This window comes from Lontra canadensis, unplaced genomic scaffold (genome assembly GCF_010015895.1).
Source record: "Lontra canadensis isolate GAN:19392208 unplaced genomic scaffold, GSC_riverotter_1.0 scaffold186, whole genome shotgun sequence".
NCBI lineage: Eukaryota > Metazoa > Chordata > Mammalia > Carnivora > Mustelidae > Lontra > Lontra canadensis.
Window position 1 is genome coordinate 130282 of NW_022631180.1, and position 19279 is coordinate 149560.

Sequence of the window (19279 nt, forward strand, 5' to 3'; positions counted from 1 at the left end):
GCTTGCTGCTGAGGGGGAAATGGAAAAAGAGAATTACCTTTCAGTTTGGGCCCAGGTAACTGAGAGGTGGTGTGATTTCTTGATGGGAAACGTGGAAGAGACACGGTTAAGGAGTAAAAACAAGAGCTCAGTTTTGCACATAATAATTCGAGATATTTATTAGAGATCTCAGAGAGGAAGTCCAAAAAGCAGTTGGTGCTCACGGCAGAAGGTGGGGTCAAGAAGAGATATTTGGGAGATGTTCATCAGTTATGGATGGCATTTAAAGTCATGAGACATAGGTGATAAATCTAGATAAGAATGTCAAAGAATGCCTCAATACATTTAAAGGAGAGAGAGCTGCCACTGAAATGGAAGGGAAACCTGCAGAGAGCACAGTCCCTGAAAAAAGCAAAAGAAGTGGGAGCTACCGTGTGTCAAATGCTGCTGGGAGAGTAAGATAAGGACAGAGAATTGGCCCCCAGTCTGTTGGCCTTGGCAAGAATAGACTCAGATAATGGAATAGAGACAAGAGCATGATTATAATGGTTTAAGGGAAGAACAGTAGCTGAAAGAGTTATGGGAGCATCTTATTCCCACGTCTATTGAGTTGTACAGTTAGAAGCAAGCCCAAATCTTGACTGTGGTGATGGTTTAATGGTTGTATATATGCCAAAACCGATCCAAGTGTACATTATGCAGTTTATTCCCTGTCAATTTATTGTATGTGCAGTTTATGTGTATCAATTGTACCTCAGAAAAACTGTTGGTCCCCCCCCCGAATCCCAACAAAAATGAACCCAAGCTTCACCACACTGTTAGGCGACGGTTCGTCGTTTACAACTCTACACTTGAGGTCTTTGCACAACGCCTCTTTCTAAGTAGACGAACTGAGTCTTTCTGCTCCTAATCACTTAAAGAACAAAAACAAAGAAAAAAAGGATGCCTCTGTTCCTCCGTACTAGTCCGAAATTACTATGTTCAGTACTTAATCACGCAGCGTTGTGGAGTCACTAGCTCAGGATTCCCAGACAGCGGTCAGTGCTTTGTTGACGTTGTGGGACGTCGGCCCCGCCCCGTCGCCGCAGGCACGCCCCGCGAGATGACGGCGAGGCGCGCACGTGCACCGCCGAAGTACAGGCTGGCAGTGGTGAGCCCGCCCCCTTCAGGGCCCCACGCTACCGGAAGCGGAAATAGCACCCGGCGTCTCCAGAGTAGCTGTAACTGCCACCGCGATGCCGAAGGGACCCAAGCAGCAGCCGCCGGAACCCGAGTGGATCGGGGACGGAGAGAGTACGAGCCCCACAGGTGAGGCTGATGGGCAGGGAACCAACGAGAGAGGAAAGGGGAGAAGAGAGTGCGCGTGTTTTAGGAAGGGGTCACGGGGTGTAAGCCTGACGGGCCGTGAGGGAGGCCACTGCGCATGCGTCTAATGGAGCTAGAAAGCTTTTACCCAGGCCGGAGCGAATTGGGTGGGAGCGAAAGAAAAAGTGCCGGGCTGTCGCGCACGAGTTTCAGTGGGACTGGGCAAGAGACAAGGAAAAGCATATGGTGTCGCGGGAGAGATGGGGAGAAATAAGAAAGCCCTCCTTCCCTTTTGAACACCTTCCCCACCATACTGTATTCTACATTCCGCAGGAATCTGTAAGCAGTGCCTCGATACCCCTGCCGCAGCGCGGTCGTGCACGCACGCACGCAGACCGCGCCACGCACCCATACCCCTTCGGGAGCGAGAGGATGACTCCCTCTTGAGCTCTTGCGTAATACACATTAGGCTCATCTGGAGCAAGAACGTGGTGTAGTTACTGGGTGTTTGAATGAGAGTTAAGGTTTACTTAAAAACCCAGAATGTTTGTTGAGCAGCTGCTTTTTACCACCGTATACACTGTGCTGAGGGGTGGGAGAAAAAAATATGAAGACATACTCCCAAATTTGAAGGCACTTCAAGGGGAGAGAAAATGGTTAAAAATAATTACATTTGGTACACAGTGTGACTAATTTTACAAGCATTCATTGGTTACTTCTTGTATACCTGGTACTGAGTAGAGAATTGGAAATGTAGAGATAAAAGATAAGAGTTGCCCCAGAAGGGCACCCAGTTTAATGGAGGGGAAAGCATAAATCAGAAAATAGTTGACAGAGTGATGAATGTGCTTGAGAATGCTAAGAGACTAGAGCAGAGAGGAGAAGCATCTATTCAGACAGATAGGGTAGGAATGTCAGCAAAGCCTCTCAGGAATATGTGGTAGCTGAGTTGATTCTGGAAGGATGAGTATGAGTTAGCCAGAGGAGGAGAATTTGAAGCAGAGGAAGAAGTTTGTGCAAAGGTAAAGACAGGTGAGGATGTCTGGTTCCCAGTATTGGGTGACTAATGTGATGGGGCTGGAAAGATGTTCAGGAGACAAATAATGGAAGATTTCTTACACTATTCCAAAGACTTCAATCCTGAGGACATTAGGGATGACTCATTGAAGTGCTTAAGGAGTAATCTGATCAGCTCATCCTGACAACACTGAGCAGTGGAGAATGGGTTGGATAGGTCAAGATTGGAGGCAGGATGACCATGTAAGAGGCTCTAGCGATGATCTAGGTGAGAAGCAATAAGAAAGTGAGCCAAGGCAGTGAAGACTAAAAGAGTTACTGAGGAGATGGCATTGAGTAGGTCTGAGAACTGACTGAAGGAAGAAGGATCAAGAATGACACTCAGGTAACTCAGTGGGTAGACTATTGCTTGAAATCAGGAATGGGCTGTAGGATTGGGAGTGGGAAGAGGTAAGGTCAACTTTTGAATGCCAAGTTGGGGATTTCTGGGAATCTCCCCACCCCCGCCGGGAATCTTTTAAGAGCAGATGGCAGGAAGAGAGATCTTAGGCTAGAAGTAAAGACACAAGCGTGTTGTTGAAAGGCTGGATGCAGAAAAGTCTGCTAGGGAGAGTATGCAGATTGAAGCCAAAAGAGGACAGAAGATAGGAGCCTGAGAGAACCTCAGCAGTTAAGGGAAGTAAGGGAAGGAGGCAGAAGAGATGAGACTGAAAAAGGTGAGCCATCAGAGAAACTGGAGGCAAACCAGAAGCAACAAGCCCTGAAATTAAGTAATGACAGGAGAGAAGTAAAAGGTTAAGGAGATGGTAGCATGGAATGTTGCAGAGAAGTCATTGCAAAATCAGGACTAAAAATACACTTTTTGGGGGCGCCTGGGTGGCTCAGTGGGTTAAGCCACTGCCTTTGGCTCAGGTCATGATCTCAGGGTCCTGGGATCGAGTCCCACGTCGGGCTCTCAGCTCAGCAGGGAGCCTGCTTCCCTCTCCCTCTCTGCCTGCCTCTCTACTTGTGATCTCTGTCAAATAAATAAATAAAACCTTTAAAAAAAAAATACACTTTTTGGGTTGAGCACCTAAGGGCCAGTGGCAACTTCGGAAAAGGGTAGTAGTCCTTAGGAGATGATATCCAAACCGTTTTGAAGTATGTTTAAAAAGGAGTGGGAAATGAGGAAGCAGAGCTAGTGTGGACTACACTTTGGAGACTCGGTAAGGACAAGGGTAGCAAATGGTAATTGGGTGCGGAGATGTTGAGGTAAAGGGAAGTGTTGTATTAGGCTTTGGAGTTAGGAGCAGCTGAAGTGGTGTATTGAAGCTGTTAAGAGGAGGAGAGCGGCACCTGGGTGGCTCACTGGGTTAAGCCGCTGCCTTCGGCTCAGGTCATGATCTCAGGGTCCTGGGATCAAGTCCCACATCGGGCTCTCTGCTCAGCAGGGAGCCTGCTTCCCTCTCTCTCTCTCTCTGCCTGCCTCTCTGCCTACTTGTGATCTATCTCTGTCAAATAAATAAATAAAAAAAAAAAAAGGAGGAGAGATGGAAGATCACTTTAGCCATACTTAGCTCTGTCCTGTTCTTTGGCGATCATGCTTTTTCAGGAGGTTCAAAGTGAAGTTCTAAATTCAAAGGATTTTTTTAAAAGATTTTATGTATTTATTTGACAGACAAAGATCACAAGTAGGCAGAGAGGCAGGTGGCGGGGTGGGGGGGGAAGCAGGCTCCCTGCTGAGCAGAGAGCCCAATGTGGGGCTCAATCCCAGGACCCTGAGATCATGACCTGAGCCAAAGGCAGAGGCTTAACCCACTGAGCCAGGCACCCCTAAAATTCAAAAGAGATTTAAAGGAAGGAGAGATGATGTGGTTGTATTAGTCCTTGGGGAGAAATTAGTATTTGGGACAAGACTCCTCAGTGTTATCAAGGTGAGCTGATCCTGTCATTCCTTCCTTCTTCTATACTGCAGTGGGTCCCTTAGTCTTAATGTTTTTAGGATTGGGGCGCCTGGGTGGAGCAGTCGGTTAAGTGTCAGACTCTTGGTTTTGGCTCAAGTCATGATCTTAGGGTCTTAGGACTTTGGCTCAAGTCAGGGCGTCTGGGTGGTTCAGTTGGGTAAGCATCTGCCTTTAGCTCAGGTCATGATCTTAGGGTCCTGAGATTGAGCCCCGTATAGGGCTCCCTGGTCAGCAGGGAGCCTGCTTCTCCCTCTCCCTCTGCCTGCTGCTCCCCCTACTTGTGCTGTCTCTCTCTCAAATAAATAAATAAAATCTTTAAAAAAAAAAAAAGACTTTTCCTCTTTTTCCCTCTCTCTGTGCCCCTCGCCCTTGTTTTTCTCGGATGAATAAATAAAATCTTTTAAAGTAACAACAGAAAAATGTCTTAAGAGATTAAATTCTTTGGAATAGCATATAAAACCTTTCATTATTTCTTCTGCGTAGCTTTTCAACTCAGTCACATTACTCAGCTGATGTGGGGATCAAATTTTAAAATATGGTCTGGGGGCGCCTGGGTGGCTCAGTGGGTTAAGCCGCTGCCTTCGGCTCAGGTCATGATCTCAGAGTCCTGGGATCGAGCCCCGCATCGGGCTCTCTGCTCAGCAGGGAGCCTGCTTCCTCCTCTCTCTCTGCCTGCCTCTCTGCCTGCTTGTGATCTCTCTCTGTCAAATAAATAAATAAAATCTTTAAAAAAAAATAAAATAAAATAAAATAAAATATGGTCTGGATGGAAGACACAGATTAAGCAAAGTCAGACTACATATGCCTGGGGCTTAATCAGGGAGCAAGGAGAAGTTAATGTCCAGAACCTAGGTGTGGGTAGGGAAACGGATATAACAGAAAAGATAGGATAGGACCCTTTTAATTTGCCAAGCCTTAAATTACTGAGATTATCCTTGGATAATTCCAGTTTTAGGCATATAGATATTCAGTAAAACTTCCCTGAATAATTGATTACTATGGACTCTGTGGAATTTTAGCCTAAAAATATTTAATGTGGGGAACCCCTGTTTGTCTCAGTTGGTAGAGAATGTGACTGTTGACCTCAGGATCATGAGGTCAAGCCCCACATTGGGCATGGAATCTACCTTTAAAAAAAAAAAAAAAAAAAAGAGGGGCACCTGGGTGGCTCAGTCATTAATCGTCTGCCTTCAGCTCAGGGCACGATTCCAGGTCCTGGGATTGAGCCCCGAATCCGGCTCCCTCCTCAGCAGGAAGCCTGCTTCTCCCTCTTTCACTCTCCCTGCTTGTGTTCTCTCTTTCGCTATGCTTCTCTCTGTCAAATAAATAAAATCTTTAAAAAAGAGAAAGAAAGAAAAATACCTAATGTGGTAGGTAGCAGGAAGCCATTTATTTATTTATTTATTTGTTTACTTATTTATTTTAAGCTAACAATCCAGGAGTGCTTCTGGATAGAATTGGATAGCGGTGGATGGATGGGTTGATTTGGAGGGGAACATGATGGTGGGGAGGCCTGGACAGGAAGAGAAATTACAAGGCTGCTGAATGCATCCCAATCTGATAGGGCAGGGAGAGGAAGTTAGTTAGCCTTCAGGGAAGCAGGGTTGGATAGAAAGCAGGAGCTGAAATTTGTTCAGTCAGTCACATTTATATAGGACATCCAGGGGAACTCAAGCCAGTCTGTCATGTGCTCTCTGGGATGAAAGACTGATGTACAAACAGTTAAATATAACGCAGTGTGATTTGAGCTAGAATGTTATGTGAGCAGAGCAGGTGGGGCATAGACCCAGATACTCGTTTCCTTACCAGAGAGCTCTGTTTACACAGTCTGTGCTTTTTTTTTTCTTTTTTTAAAGATTTTATTTATTTATTTGACAGAGATCACAAGCAGGCAGAGAGGCAGGCAGAGAGAGAGAGACGGAAGCAGGCTCCCTGCTGAGCAGAAAGCCCCATGTGGGGCTCGATCCCAGGACCCTGGGATCATGACCTGAGCCGAAGGCAGAGGCTTTAACCCACTGAGCCACCCAGGAGCTCCCAGTCTGTGCTTTTCACAAATGACATATGGGAAACTGAATTTATCGTATTTTTGTCCTACTTTCCCCCTCATGGGTGACAAGGGTAGGGAGAAGGGACTTTCTCTTCCAGTATATCCTGAGGTAATAAATGGTACCACTAGTGCCACTAATTTTCCAAGTAACAATACAGGAGTCATTGGGGCACCTGGCTGGCTCAGTTGGTGTAGGACTCTTGATCTCGGGGTTGTGGTCTTAAGCCCCACGTTATAGAGATTAAAGAAAATCTTTAAAAAAACAAAAAATACAGTCATCTCTGAATATTGTAACTACTTACACAGCTGGGAGCTCTGTCTTTACTATATGAATTCTACTTCTCCCTTCCACTGCCACTATGGCACCATTGTCTTTTGTGGGACAGTGCAAATGCCTAGGGAATGATAGAAAATAGTAAAATAGGGTGGAGCCAATGAGAGCTTTGCAGGGAAGATCATGCTGCTTTGGAATTTGTAGATAAGCATTCATAATGTCTGCTTAACCTTCTAGACAAAGTGGTGAAGAAGGGGAAGAAGGACAAAAAGACCAAAAAGACGGTGAGGAAATGAGGGTTGTGGGTGAGAAATGACCATGGGTGTTTCTAATCAAAATACAGCCACGTGGGCCACCTGGGTGGCTGAGTCAGTTAAGTGTCTGCTTTCCGCTTGGGTTACAATCTCAGGGTTCTGGGGTCAAGCTCCGCATCGGGATCCCTGCTCAACGGCGGATCTACTTCTCCCTCTCCCTCTGTGATCTCTCTCACTTCCATTCTCTCAAATAAAATCTTTTAAAAAAGAAAAATACGGCCATGTGTAGGAGGTGGGGGGGTTCAAGGGAGGTGGAAAGATGTCAAGAGAGGAAGGAAGGTAAGGGTGGACTGGAGGGTCATTGGGCCTATGTGTGGTGGAGGAGGGCTTGCTTGGTTGGTCTCTGAGACACATTAACCTCTATCTTAACTACGTTTACAGTTCTTTGAGGAGCTGGCTGTAGAAGAAAAACAGGCTGGGGAAGAAGAGAAAGTGCTCAAGGAGAAGGAACAGCAGCAACAGCAGCAGCAGGTTCAAGTATCCGGGTTCCATCCACCAACCCCTTTCCAGCCCATATTGGTTCGCTCAGCTCATGGGAGATGCAGCAGGGGCCAGGGCTTCATTGTCTTACTCCCGTTTTCCTTTCAGCAGCCGAAAAAAAAGCGAGACACCCGAAAAGGCCGGCGGAAGAAAGATGTGGGTGATGATGGAGAAGAGAAAGAGCTCATGGAGCGTCTTAAGAAGCTCTCAGTGCCAGCCAGTGATGAGGAGGATGAGGGTAAATGACCTGAGGGGAAATGGGTGCCCCAGAATCCCTTAGTTATGAATACTAAGTGATAATAGTAAAGTGCCTCATTCCTTGATCTTTGAGTTGGATTAGACTGGGGAACCAGACATTATAATTGTTTCCTACTTCATCCTCTCCCCTTGTCATTTCAGTCCCTGCCCCCATACCCCGAGGAGGGAAGAAAACTAAGGTAAGCCATCTATGTGGTAAGCCATCTGTGTCCCAGGGGGAGAATCTTGACCATCCCACTGACTTCTCCTGCCCTTTCGTTCTCTAGGCTGGTAATGTTTTTGCAGCCCTGATTCAAGATCAGAGTGAGGATGAGGAGGAAGAAGAAAAACATCCTCCTAAGCCTGCCAAGCTGGAGAAGAATCGGATCAATAAGGTGAAAGTGGCAGCTCTGCTGGTCACTCCCACCCCATGGAGCACCTTCTGGCCATGGTGTGGTAATTCCCTTGCTTTTTTCCCTTTTTTTTTTTTTTTAATTTAATTTTATTTTTTTAAAGATTTATTTATTTATTTATTTATTTGACAGAGATCACAAGTAGGCAGAGAGGCAGGCAGAGAGAGAGAGAGGGAAGCAGGCTCCCCGCCGAGCAGAGAGCCCGATGCGGGGCTCGATCCCAAGACCCTGAGATCATGACCCGAGCCACCCAGGTGCCCCTTTCCCTGCTTTTACTTATTTAAATTTTCTTTTTTTTTTAAGATTTTATTTTTTTAATTTTTATTTATTTTTTTAATAGTTTTAAGATTTTATTTATTTATTTGATCTTTACATCCAGTTTGGGGCTCAGACGTAAGACCACAAGATCAAGAGTTGCATGCTCTACTGACTGAGCCAGCCAGGTGCCCTTGAAGCCTTTCTTAGTTTTTTATGCTTTGTCTTCCCTTTTCCTTAGAATGCCTTTTCCAAACTCACATCCATTATCTCCTCTTAAGATTTGCCCTCTTAGGGGCACCTGGGTCTCTCAGTGGGTTAAGCCTCTACCTTCAGCTCAGATCAAGATCTCAGGATTCTGGGATTGAGCCTCACATCGGGCTCTCAGCTCACTGGGAGCCTGCTTCCCCCTCTCTCTGCCTGCCTCTGTGCCTACTTGTGATCTCTTTCTGTCAAATAAATAAATATAATCTTAAAAAAAAAAAAAAAAAGATTTGCAGTCTCAGAGCCCTCCAGTATTAGTGCCACCCCATCCACATTGCTCACTTTCCTGATTCCCAGTCCCTTAGCTTTACTGACATCATCTAGTTAGCCTTCCACTTTCATCTCATGAGGGAAGCTAGTGTTTTCCTTGATCTCATTTTCTCTTCAGCAGCACTGGGTATAGTTCATTCCCAGTTCTAGACTTCTTAGAACTGCTTAGTAAACAACAAGGTAGTAAATTATTTTCTGTGTGTGTGTTCTCCAGGCTGTATCTGAGGAACAACAGCCTGGGTTGAAGGGCAGAAAGGGAAAGGAAGAGAAGTCAAAGCGGAAGGCCAAGGTGAGGGATTATTGGCAGGAGGAGGGTCCTTTGCTGGGTCTCAGGCATTAAAACATTTCATCAGACCTATTGTCTTCACTGTTAGTCTCACAATAAGTCTGCTGCTCTGGACAATGAAGAAGAGGAGGATGAAGAAGAAGAAATAACAAAAGAAAAGGAACCACCCAAACAAGGGAAGGAGAAGGCCAAGAAGGCAGAGCTGGTATGTATTTTGGTGTTGGGAGAAGATGGGCTGAGGTACTAGCACTCTGTGGCCCTTGGTTTGGGGAGGGGAGCAGAATCTGGGGGTGGTGTTAACTACTACAGTTGACAAACTTCTGTAAAGGGCCACAAAGTAAATATTTTTGGCTTTATGGACCACATACAATCTCTGGTGCAAACTTTTTTTTTTTTTTTTAATGATTTTATTTATTTATTTGACAGAGATCACAAGTAGGCAGAGAGGCAGGCAGAGAGAGAGGAGGAAGCAGGCTCCCCGTTGAGCAGAGAGCCCGATGCGGGGTTCGATCCCAGGACCCTGAGATCATGAGGCAGAGGCTTTAACCCACTGAGCCACCCAGGTGCCCCAGCATATTCTTTTTTTAAAAACAACTCTTTGAAAATGTAAAACCATTCTTAGCTTGTGGGCCATATTAATATAGGTATCAGATAGGATTTGGCCTGTGGCCCATTCAGCTCCTGATTGAGAGAGGAAAGGACCCTGGTGTTACCCTCAGATGATCTGGTTTTCTGGCTCTGGCAGTCCCCAGCTGTGTGACTTTTCCACCTCAAGGGAGCTCAGTTATCTGTGTGATCTAGTGATTTCTGAGGTCCCTGCACTTGTAGGACTTTCTGATTCTGGATCCACTTACGATTTCTCAGTGCTGGGGCACCTGGATGGCTCAGTTGTTAGGCATTAGGTGTCTGCCTTCGGCTCAGGTCATGATCCTAGGGTTCTGGGATCAAGCCCCACGTCAGGCTGTCTGCTCAGCGGGAAGCCTGCTTCTCCCTCTTCCGCTTGTGTTTCCTTTCTCGCTGTGTCTGTCTCTGTCAAATAAACAAATAAAATCTTAAAAAAAAAAAAAAAGATTTCTCAGTGCTGTATGTTAGGGTTTCTGGACTTTTTTTTTTTTGCTTGTTAGCTTGTAAGACAGAGCAGCTCATTTGATAGGTGAAGAAAAGGACCTGTTTCGTTTATTCCTCCCCCACCCGACAGTGGTATGTGTCATTATATCTGTGGGTATGTAGAATTGTTATATTTGGGTGCCTGGGTGGCTCAGTCATTAAGCATCTGCCTTTGGCTCAGGTCATGATTCCGGGATCCTGGGAACGAGCACCACATCAGGCTGCCTGTTTGGCAGGAAGCGTGATTCTTCCTCTCCCTCTGCTGCTCCCCTGCTTGTGTTCCCTTTCTCACTCTATCTCTGTGAAATAAATAAAATCTTTAAATAAAAAGAAAAAGAATTGTTATATTTTATACATTAATGTTCATACCACTTGTCTTAGACAATTCCTGGCAGCAGAAGTGGCTAAAGGACTCCAGGTAGCCCAGGGGTGTGTATGAGAGAGTGATAGGACCCACCAAAATATTTCAGGACTCTGGGTGGAGAAGGAATGAATTGATTGTGGGACTGGGTAAATGACAGGAAATCTGAGTTCAGGAAGGAGTCTCTTGTTTTTTCATCCCCTCCTGGTTCTCACAGGGTTCAGAGGAAGGAGAGGAAGAAGAGGAAGGGGAGTCTAAGGCTGATGATCCTTATGTGCACCTTAGCAAAAAGGAGAAGAAAAAGCTAAAGAAACAGGTAAGACCTTGGTCGAAGTTAGGAGCATTTGATTTTTTTACTATTTCAATGAGCAGGGTGGTGCACCTGGCTAGCTCAGTTTTTAGAGCATGTGACTCTTGATCGTGGGGTTGTAACTTCAACCCCCACACTGGGCACAGAGATTACTTAAAACCTTTAAAAAACTATTTTCAAATAGGGGACATCTGAATTAGGAGGGCAGGAAAAGAGAGCTTTGGGGGTTATTGCAAGAAAAATGGAGTCAGGAAAGAAGTGTATACTGTTAGCTTTTTTTTTTTTTTTTTTTTTTGGTGTCTGATGACGTGGCTGTGTTGTGACAGGTAACTGGCATACAGTGGCCTCATATCTGGTTTTTCCTTCCTTCTCAGATGGAGTATGAGCGCCAGGTGGCTTCATTAAAAGCAGCCAATGCTGCTGAAAATGATTTCTCCGTGTCCCAAGCAGAGGTGTCCTCCCGCCAAGCCATGTTAGAAAATGCATCTGACATTAAGGTATGGTCTGAGGGGACCCTCAAACCATTTTGCTCAGGGAAGTGCCACCTTTCCCTGAGCAGTCGTGGCAGCCAAGGAAGTAAGGTATGAGTGGCTTAGTCCACTGGAAGAAAACTTGGAGGCGTGTTCCATACCTTGAGTTCTGCCAACTTTAGCAAGAAAATAGGAAAACCAACAGAAGCAGAAGAGTCCACCCTTAGGGGTAAAGTAAGGTTAGAATTTGGGAGACTCCTGTTCAGAGTAGTGGGCAGGAAGGAGACCAGTGTGAGAAGAGGGTCATGCTGGAGTTGTCTGTCAGAGACTTCCTAGCAGGAGAGAAGGGTACAGCTGCTATGGGAGAGGGGGGCTCTCATATACCTATTGTTTCCTCTGCCACTGTTTTCCTGATAACTGCAGCTGGAGAAGTTCAGCATCTCGGCCCATGGCAAGGAGTTATTTGTCAACGCAGACCTGTACATTGTAGCTGGCCGCCGCTACGGGCTAGTAGGACCGAATGGGTGAGGAGAGGGGCTGAAGTTGTAAAGGGGAAGGGGCTGGAAGGAAAAAGATTTTTCAGGGGTGGCCTGGTCCCAATAGTTCTCATTCCCCAGCAAGGGCAAGACCACTCTCCTTAAGCACATCGCCAACCGGGCCTTGAGCATCCCTCCCAACATCGACGTGCTGCTGTGTGAGCAGGGTGAGGCCAGTGGTGGGATGGGTTTGTGGGGAGGTGAAACGGGTCTAAGGGGTGGGCAGTTGGGGTAGAAGAGTCAACCACAAATAGAAGAAATTATAGTTATGGAGTGGGAAATGTTGTGGGGGGAGAGTGGGGACAGGGAGATAGATGCTAAGGAGAGGAGGGACTAGAGAATATTTTATTTGAAACAAGTACAAAGTATTGAGCAAGGTCAGGCCAACCAGAAATAGAGCTGAAGGGAAAAAGGAATGGGAGTCTTGGCTCTCCTGGCGACCTGTCTGTTCTCGCCCCTGCCCAGAGGTGGTAGCAGATGAGACACCAGCCGTGCAGGCTGTTCTTCGAGCTGACACCAAGCGATTGAAGCTGCTGGAAGAGGAGCGACGGCTCCAGGGACAGCTGGAGCAGGGAGACGACACAGCTGCTGAGAGGCTAGAGAAGGTAGAGGAGATGGTGCAAGGGACACGGGCTAAGCCTTGGACGTTCCTGGAACCTTCGGACATGTGTCCTCTTCTCCCTCCTCCAGGTGTATGAGGAATTACGGGCGACCGGGGCGGCAGCTGCAGAGGCCAAAGCCCGGCGGATCCTGGCTGGTCTGGGTTTCGACCCTGAAATGCAGAATCGGCCCACACAGAAATTCTCAGGGGGCTGGCGCATGCGTGTCTCCCTGGCCAGGTGGGCCACCCACATCACTACCCTCCCTCTTCCAGCCTCCATCCATCTTGTTCTATGGCCAGCAGGGAGTTTCAAGGCTTCCTGCTTCCTCCGATATCGTCTGCATTGTCAGACTAAAGATCTTTCCTCCCTACCTGGTGGTACATTTTCATTGACATCTCCTGCACAGGAGCTTCTCTGACGAGAGATTGGAAAGTAGTATTCACCTATCAGAGGCTTCTCTGGGGTTTTCTGAGCAAAGATCTACCCCTGATCCTACATTCTGCCACCCTACCCTCTAGGGCGCTGTTCATGGAGCCCACACTGCTGATGTTGGATGAGCCCACTAACCATCTGGACCTCAATGCTGTCATCTGGCTCAATAAGTGCGTCACCCACCATTACAGTCTTTGCATCATTGGTTCCCATTATGTCCTTATTTCTAGCTATTCACACCCTGTCTTTACAGCCTAGCACTTCCTCTTTTCCTCCCTTTTTTCATTGTCTTTCTGCTTCCCCTGACTTAACCCAAACCTGACTATGGTGACATGTCCATACTCTTTTCTAAAACTCAGCTACCTCCAGGGCTGGCGGAAGACATTGCTCATCGTCTCTCATGACCAGGGCTTCCTGGATGATGTCTGCACTGATATTATCCATCTTGATGCCCAGCGGCTCCATTACTATCGGGGCAATTACAGTAAGTAGGATCATTTGTAGGGGGAGGAAAGAGATGAGGCCTCAAGAAAAGGCCTCAGAGCAAGGACCCAGTAGTGTTAAGCTAAATCTTCAGAGTCCAGACAGTGATGCCCACCAACTGGTCCTGCTTGTCCCTCTGCTGGGGAGAAAGACAACCGTTGATGCCCGTCCTCCTGTTCTGCTGCAGTGACCTTCAAGAAGATGTATCAGCAGAAGCAGAAAGAACTACTGAAGCAGTATGAGAAGCAGGAGAAAAAGCTGAAGGAGCTAAAGGCAGGTGGCAAGTCCACCAAGCAGGCGGTGAGCACCTGGGGATCTCCCTGGCCTGGGGGGAGCTTCTCTCAGTACAGAGAAAGAGGGGGCTCTAGGACACTGCCCTTCATTTCATACGAAGGGTGTGGATTTCTCCTTTTCCCTTTCTCTCCAGGAGAAGCAAACAAAGGAAGCCCTGACTCGAAAGCAGCAGAAATGCCGGAGGAAAAACCAGGATGAGGAATCGCAAGAGGCTCCGGAGCTCCTGAAGCGCCCCAAGGAGTACACCGTGCGCTTCACTTTCCCTAACCCCCCGCCTCTCAGCCCTCCTGTGCTGGGTCTGCACGGTGAGCGGTGACAAACCTTGGCGGCACAGGGCGGAAGCATGTGCACTCCACGTCCTCCACCCAGCATGGGATCCATTGGCCAGGACAGGACCTTCAGGGTGACTCTGCAAAGGAAGTAAATCACTTCTTTTCCTGGTTCTCAGGTGTCACGTTTGGTTATGAGGGGCAGAAACCACTCTTCAAGAATCTGGATTTTGGCATTGACATGGACTCAAGGAGTGAGTTGGTGTCAAGTGCTTGGGGATGGGGAGCTAGACAGGGACAGTTCCTGGGGACCTCTTTTAACTACCTGTCTTTGTCCTTACAGTCTGCATTGTGGGCCCTAACGGCGTGGGGAAGAGCACCCTGCTCCTGCTGCTGACGGGCAAGCTCACACCAGTAAGTCCTGGAGCCAGGACAGGGGAACGTGACAAGGGTGGCAAGACAGCTCTTCACCAGATGCTTGAATCAAGGAATCCCTTTCTGTGCTGGCGATTTTAATATGGAACGCGTCATAGATGACTCATTGTCCTACGAGGTGCTCAAGAAAGTAGAAGTAGAGGAGAACACTGTAGATCAGTTTGGGGAGGAGAGCCAGGCGAAGAGGGGTTAGACTGGGGGTACCCTTCCCCTGTCTGTGTTTTGGTTATACAAGAAATGTAAGTTCATTGTATAAATTGTGTAAGTCAGAGAAAAATCTAGAGATTCCTGGTATTAATTTTGATGGATTGCTTTTTCTTTTTCCTCTGCAAATGTGCGTATGATTTTTTTTTTTTTTTGACAAAAATGGGCTCTCGGATTAAGTGTTTTTATAGCTAGTTCTTTCAGATAATGTACATCAAGCATTTTTTCCTTGCCAGTAGTTATCTGTGTCTTTTATGGGTTTACTATGATTTATTTGATGTCCGTCACTTTGATCATTTCTGGTTTTTCATTGGAGGTCAGTTGTATAGTAAACATTCTTACCGTACGTGTTCCTGAATGCAGCGTTTTTTTTAGGATATGTTCCTCAGAATTGCTTTTAGGACTTTTACAACACACTGCCGTACAGTGCTATAGATTGGTTTTAGCCCTCTTTACTCCCTCCAGGAAAGTGTTGAGAAGGGCCCTTTTCTTCACGCCACCGCAAGGTGTTTTTATTTTTTATTATTTTTTAAAGATCTTATTTATTTATTTATTTGGCAGAGAGAGATCACAAGTAGGCCGGGGCGGGGGGGGGGTGAAGCAGGCTCCCTGCCGAGCAGGAGCCTGATGTGGGACTCGATCCCAGGACCCTGAGATCATGACTTGAGCCGAACGCAGAGGCCCAACCCACTGAGCCACCCAGGCATCCAGTGTTCTTACATACTCTCACAAACTGTCTCTTAACCCCCATCTGAGGCTGAAAAAGGTGCCATTGGTGGGTATTGCTGGGTGGGAATGGGGTATTCTTTGGTTGTGGTCAGTCCCCTCCTGGTTCTGAATCTGTGCTTTGTATCTCCCTTCTTTATTCTCCTTTCACTCCCCTTTGGCTCTGTACTCTTTCCTTTCCCAGGTGTGCTGTTGTCACATTAGGGAGAACATTCAGGTTCCCTTTCCTGCATGCACTTATTCCTAGCCCAATTCTGGTATCCGTCTCCCCTACAGAAAAGTTGGAATATGGAGTGGCAGCACCGCTCCCTTTTCCCTTATCTTCCCACTTGTGTTTTCCTTGCAGACTCGTGGAGAAATGAGAAAGAACCATCGGCTGGTAAGTTGGCTTTGGGAATTTGGATATAAAGAGTTTGATAGAAAAAGTATGATTTTCACAGACCATCTCTTTCTCTTGGGCAGAAAATTGGCTTCTTCAACCAGCAGTATGCAGAGCAGCTGCGCATGGAGGAGACTCCCACTGAATACCTACAGCGGGGCTTCAACCTGCCTTACCAGGATGCCCGGAAGTGCCTGGGTCGCTTTGGCCTTGAGAGTCACGCCCACACCATCCAGATCTGCAAACTCTCTGGTACCACTGTTGGGGGTTGGGAAGGTGTCCTCTTCCATTTTCACACTTCCTGACTGTACCTAGAGTCAGAAGAGAAAAGGGGCTAGGACTTCAGGAATCTGTGCATGCACACATTCAGCTTACATTCAGAAACATAAAGCAGTGAAGTGTCACGGTTCTCCTCTTTCCTTTGCTATAGGTGGGCAAAAAGCCCGAGTTGTATTTGCTGAGCTGGCCTGTCGGGAGCCTGATGTCCTCATCCTGGTGAGTGGAAGTGGACTGCGGGAGGGGCCAAAGGTGGCAGTAATGAAAGGAATTGTAATGCTTGGTCACGGAACGTCTCCTCCATAGGACGAACCGACCAATAACTTGGACATCGAGTCTATTGATGCTCTTGGGGAAGCCATCAATGAATACAAGGGCGGTAAGTTGGCTCAGGGTGCGCCCTCCTCCTTTCCTTGGGGACCAGGCTGTAGTGTCCCTTGGCCAGGGCTCTCTTTTTACAGGTTCTGAGTCTGCTCTGCCCCCTTCTTCCCTGCCTTCCACTCCCTCATCTTTTTTCAAAGCTGTGATTGTCGTCAGCCACGATGCCCGACTCATCACGGAAACCAACTGCCAACTGTGGGTGGTGGAGGAGCAGAGTGTTAGCCAGATCGATGGTGACTTCGAGGACTATAAACGGGAAGTATTGGAGGCCCTGGGTGAAGTCATGGTCAACAGACCCCGAGAGTGAGTTTTCCTTCCTGGAAGTCTCCTGAAAGACAAGCTTGCGTGGCCTAGAAGTCTTTTGTCTCCCTCTCTCCACTTGGACACCTCCCTCTGGTCTGCAGCTAACCCAGCAGCTACTCAGGCACGGGAATGCGGACCATGACCTTGACGTGACCAGGGTACCACTTTGATTGGCTCCTTTTCTCTGAAAGACCAGTCTATTTCAGTTTTCTTTGGAGAACTAAGCTGGCCTTATCCTTGACATCCCTCCATATACACAGAGGTGACCGTCATTGTTGTGGGCTCCATCCAGCCAAGCTTAAGTGGCCAGACTCTTTTATCATTAAGAACCCAGCCTCTGGTCCATCTGAAAGCTTCAGGCCCAGCTGGTCTCCTGGTCTTTGAGTGGTGCTGCTCATTTCTGGTGGATTTAATGATGACTTACTGATACAAACAGCTATTGTAGCTCAGTGCTAGAGGCAAGTTCTAAGGCCTGTACTATTACCCAGCCCGGGGTCCAGTACCTGCAGTCACTTGTTGAGTTGGAGACTTGAGGGCAGGAAAGAATTGCCACTCAACTTGAATCTCCCTTTACAAGGGGAGAAATAAAGGAAAGGAGTTGTTGCCACCCTATCACTGTTTGGAGATGTGTGGGAGTTGGGACTGTTCTCAGTTTTTCTTTGCTTTTTTCCATTTGCTAGCAGCATCCAGTATCCACTCTTCTTCACTAATACCGATGGCTGTAACTTGCAGTCTTAATGCATTTTAGATGGTACTTACTGTTTGAGGGGCCTCCCTGCCTTCCTCCAGCCCTTTAGACAGGAAGGAAAAGGTTCATCCCTTCCATCTGGGACTCTTGGTTGGGCCTGTCACTGTCCAAGCTCTGCCCTGTGGCAGAGTACCGATCCCCTCAAAAGTTCCTAAGTCAGCCATCATGTAGAGCACCATGGGGTATACAAAAGGAAAAGACAGGGTCTACCTCCATCAATAGTCTAGCTGCAGAAGACTTAGAAATGAGATTTGAGCATAAAGGTGATTTGGTTAATTGCCAAATGTATGGTACTCTAGATTCTATGCTTTGCCATATGCTCATAGAAGGGGAAGATTATCCAGAACTTCATTATTTGACTGAGAGGATCACTTCAGGGTGGGCCTTTTAAAAAAGAAGAAGAATTTGAATAATGAGAGAATAGGGAACCATGTTTGGACTCTAGGAAAAGAGCAGACCTGAGGCCTACAAAGACGAAAAAACTATTTTGGGAGTTAATGAGAAAGCATGGCTTGTGTGGCCATTTTTCTTACTAGAGTTATATTGGGGAGGTAGATTTGGGAAGTAACCAGTGGCGAGTGGTTGGTGGTTCAGGTGGTGGTATGACTGTAGAAGCATGTGCAGTGGAGCCCATAACTTGTTGCAAGTGCAGTAACTAAGTGCTTAAGTAGGGTATGGGAGGGATGGGTTGGGAAGGAAAAGACAGGAAGAGGTGTGGGAGTTGGGAAGAATTCTAGAAGAGAATGATCTGATGTGTTCAGTTCCAGAGGGAACATGAGGAGCTGTTTGGTTAAGACTTACTGAGTGTGGACACCTATTTTTGGGAAACTTTTTTTATTTTTTTAAAGATTTATTTATTTATTTGACAGATCACAAGCAGGCAGAGAGGCAGGCGGGAGGGGGGGGAGGCAGTCTCCCTGCTGAGCAGAGAGCCCGATGTGGGGCTCGATCCCAGGACCCTGAGACCATGACCCAAGCTGAAAGCAGAGGCTTTAACCCACGAGCCACCCAGGCGCCCCGGGAAACTATTTTTTGACCACGTGAATAAATAACAGTTGGTCTGAAGTACAGATTTCATACTGGAGGTACAGGTTTGGTGTGGAGGTAGTGTTGTTAGGAAACATCTCAAATTAGGAAACCATCCCCCATATGGAATTTGAGGGGAAAAAGATCAGGGTCTTGAACCAAGCCCCTGAGTAAGATGTTTCGTATAAAGTAATTTCCACAATTCCGTGAAGTAAATACGTCACAGAAAGTGGGAGTGAGGGTCAAATTAATGGCATGATGTTGGGACAGGATACTTCACCTCTTGGTACCTGTTTCCTCATCTGTAAAATGAAGATGATAAAAAATATCTACCTCATAGGTTGTGAAGGGAGTAGATATGTAATTATTTTGTAAAGTGCTTTACATTTTTGCTTTTGTTACATGTGTTTCATGCTACACTCTACCTTAATATTTTCAGTTCAGTAGTCTAGATGGTATGTAAAATACATGGGAATGTTATTTATCAAGTGAATGCCAAAATTTTGCATTTCATTTTTTTTTAAAGATTTTATTTATTTATTTGACAGAGATCACAAGTAGGCAGAGAGGCAGGCAGAGAGGAGGAAAGCAGGCTCCCTGCTGAGCAGACAGCCTGATGCAGGGCTCAATCCCAGGACCCCAAAATCATGACCTGAGCCAAAGGCTGAGGCTTAACCCACTGAACCACCCAGGTGCCCCTCAAGTTTTTTATCTAATTTCACTGCAAGCACTTCACATGCTCCAAAACAGCTTCTGTCTGTGGACACAAATAGCACCTTTTCTTTCAATATACATACTTAATGGAATTATTAATAATGCACTTAAATATGGGTAAAAGGTTGCCCCTTCTCCA

General features: G+C 46.8%; 1 protein-coding gene across 6 annotated transcripts; it reads left to right on the forward strand.

The window, feature by feature from the left end:
* Nucleotides 1-1138: 1138 nt before the first annotated feature.
* Nucleotides 1139-17264, forward strand: ABCF1 (ATP binding cassette subfamily F member 1). 6 transcript variants are annotated; one of them, XM_032847363.1, is made up of 25 exons: nt 1140-1287; nt 6803-6849; nt 7261-7356; nt 7468-7597; nt 7759-7796; nt 7884-7991; nt 9013-9087; nt 9173-9289; nt 10770-10868; nt 11237-11359; nt 11756-11856; nt 11950-12035; nt 12334-12473; nt 12559-12707; nt 12989-13072; nt 13262-13386; nt 13573-13685; nt 13813-13984; nt 14128-14202; nt 14292-14362; nt 15660-15692; nt 15776-15944; nt 16123-16187; nt 16275-16347; nt 16490-17264. In XM_032847363.1, exons 1-25 carry the CDS (start codon nt 1215-1217, stop codon nt 16654-16656), a joined length of 2529 nt encoding a protein of 842 aa, XP_032703254.1. In that variant the 5' UTR covers nt 1140-1214; the 3' UTR covers nt 16657-17264. The 6 variants fall into 6 exon arrangements, with proteins under 6 accessions (XP_032703258.1, XP_032703254.1, XP_032703255.1 ...); XM_032847364.1 differs by having other exon boundaries at nt 7261-7350; XM_032847365.1 differs by having other exon boundaries at nt 7261-7350; nt 7471-7597.
* Nucleotides 17265-19279: the final 2015 nt, after the last annotated feature.

Bases quoted from the DNA above. Each gene is read 5' to 3' on its own strand.
- ABCF1 (XM_032847363.1), top strand. From the start codon at position 1,215: ATGCCGAAGGGACCCAAGCAGCAGCCGCCGGAACCCGAGTGGATCGGG. The intron at 7,797-7,883 runs GTAAGCCATCTA...TTCGTTCTCTAG, and splicing joins GAGGAGGGAAGAAAACTAAG to GCTGGTAATGTTTTTGCAGC. The intron at 14,203-14,291 runs GTGAGTTGGTGT...TTGTCCTTACAG, and splicing joins CATTGACATGGACTCAAGGA to TCTGCATTGTGGGCCCTAAC.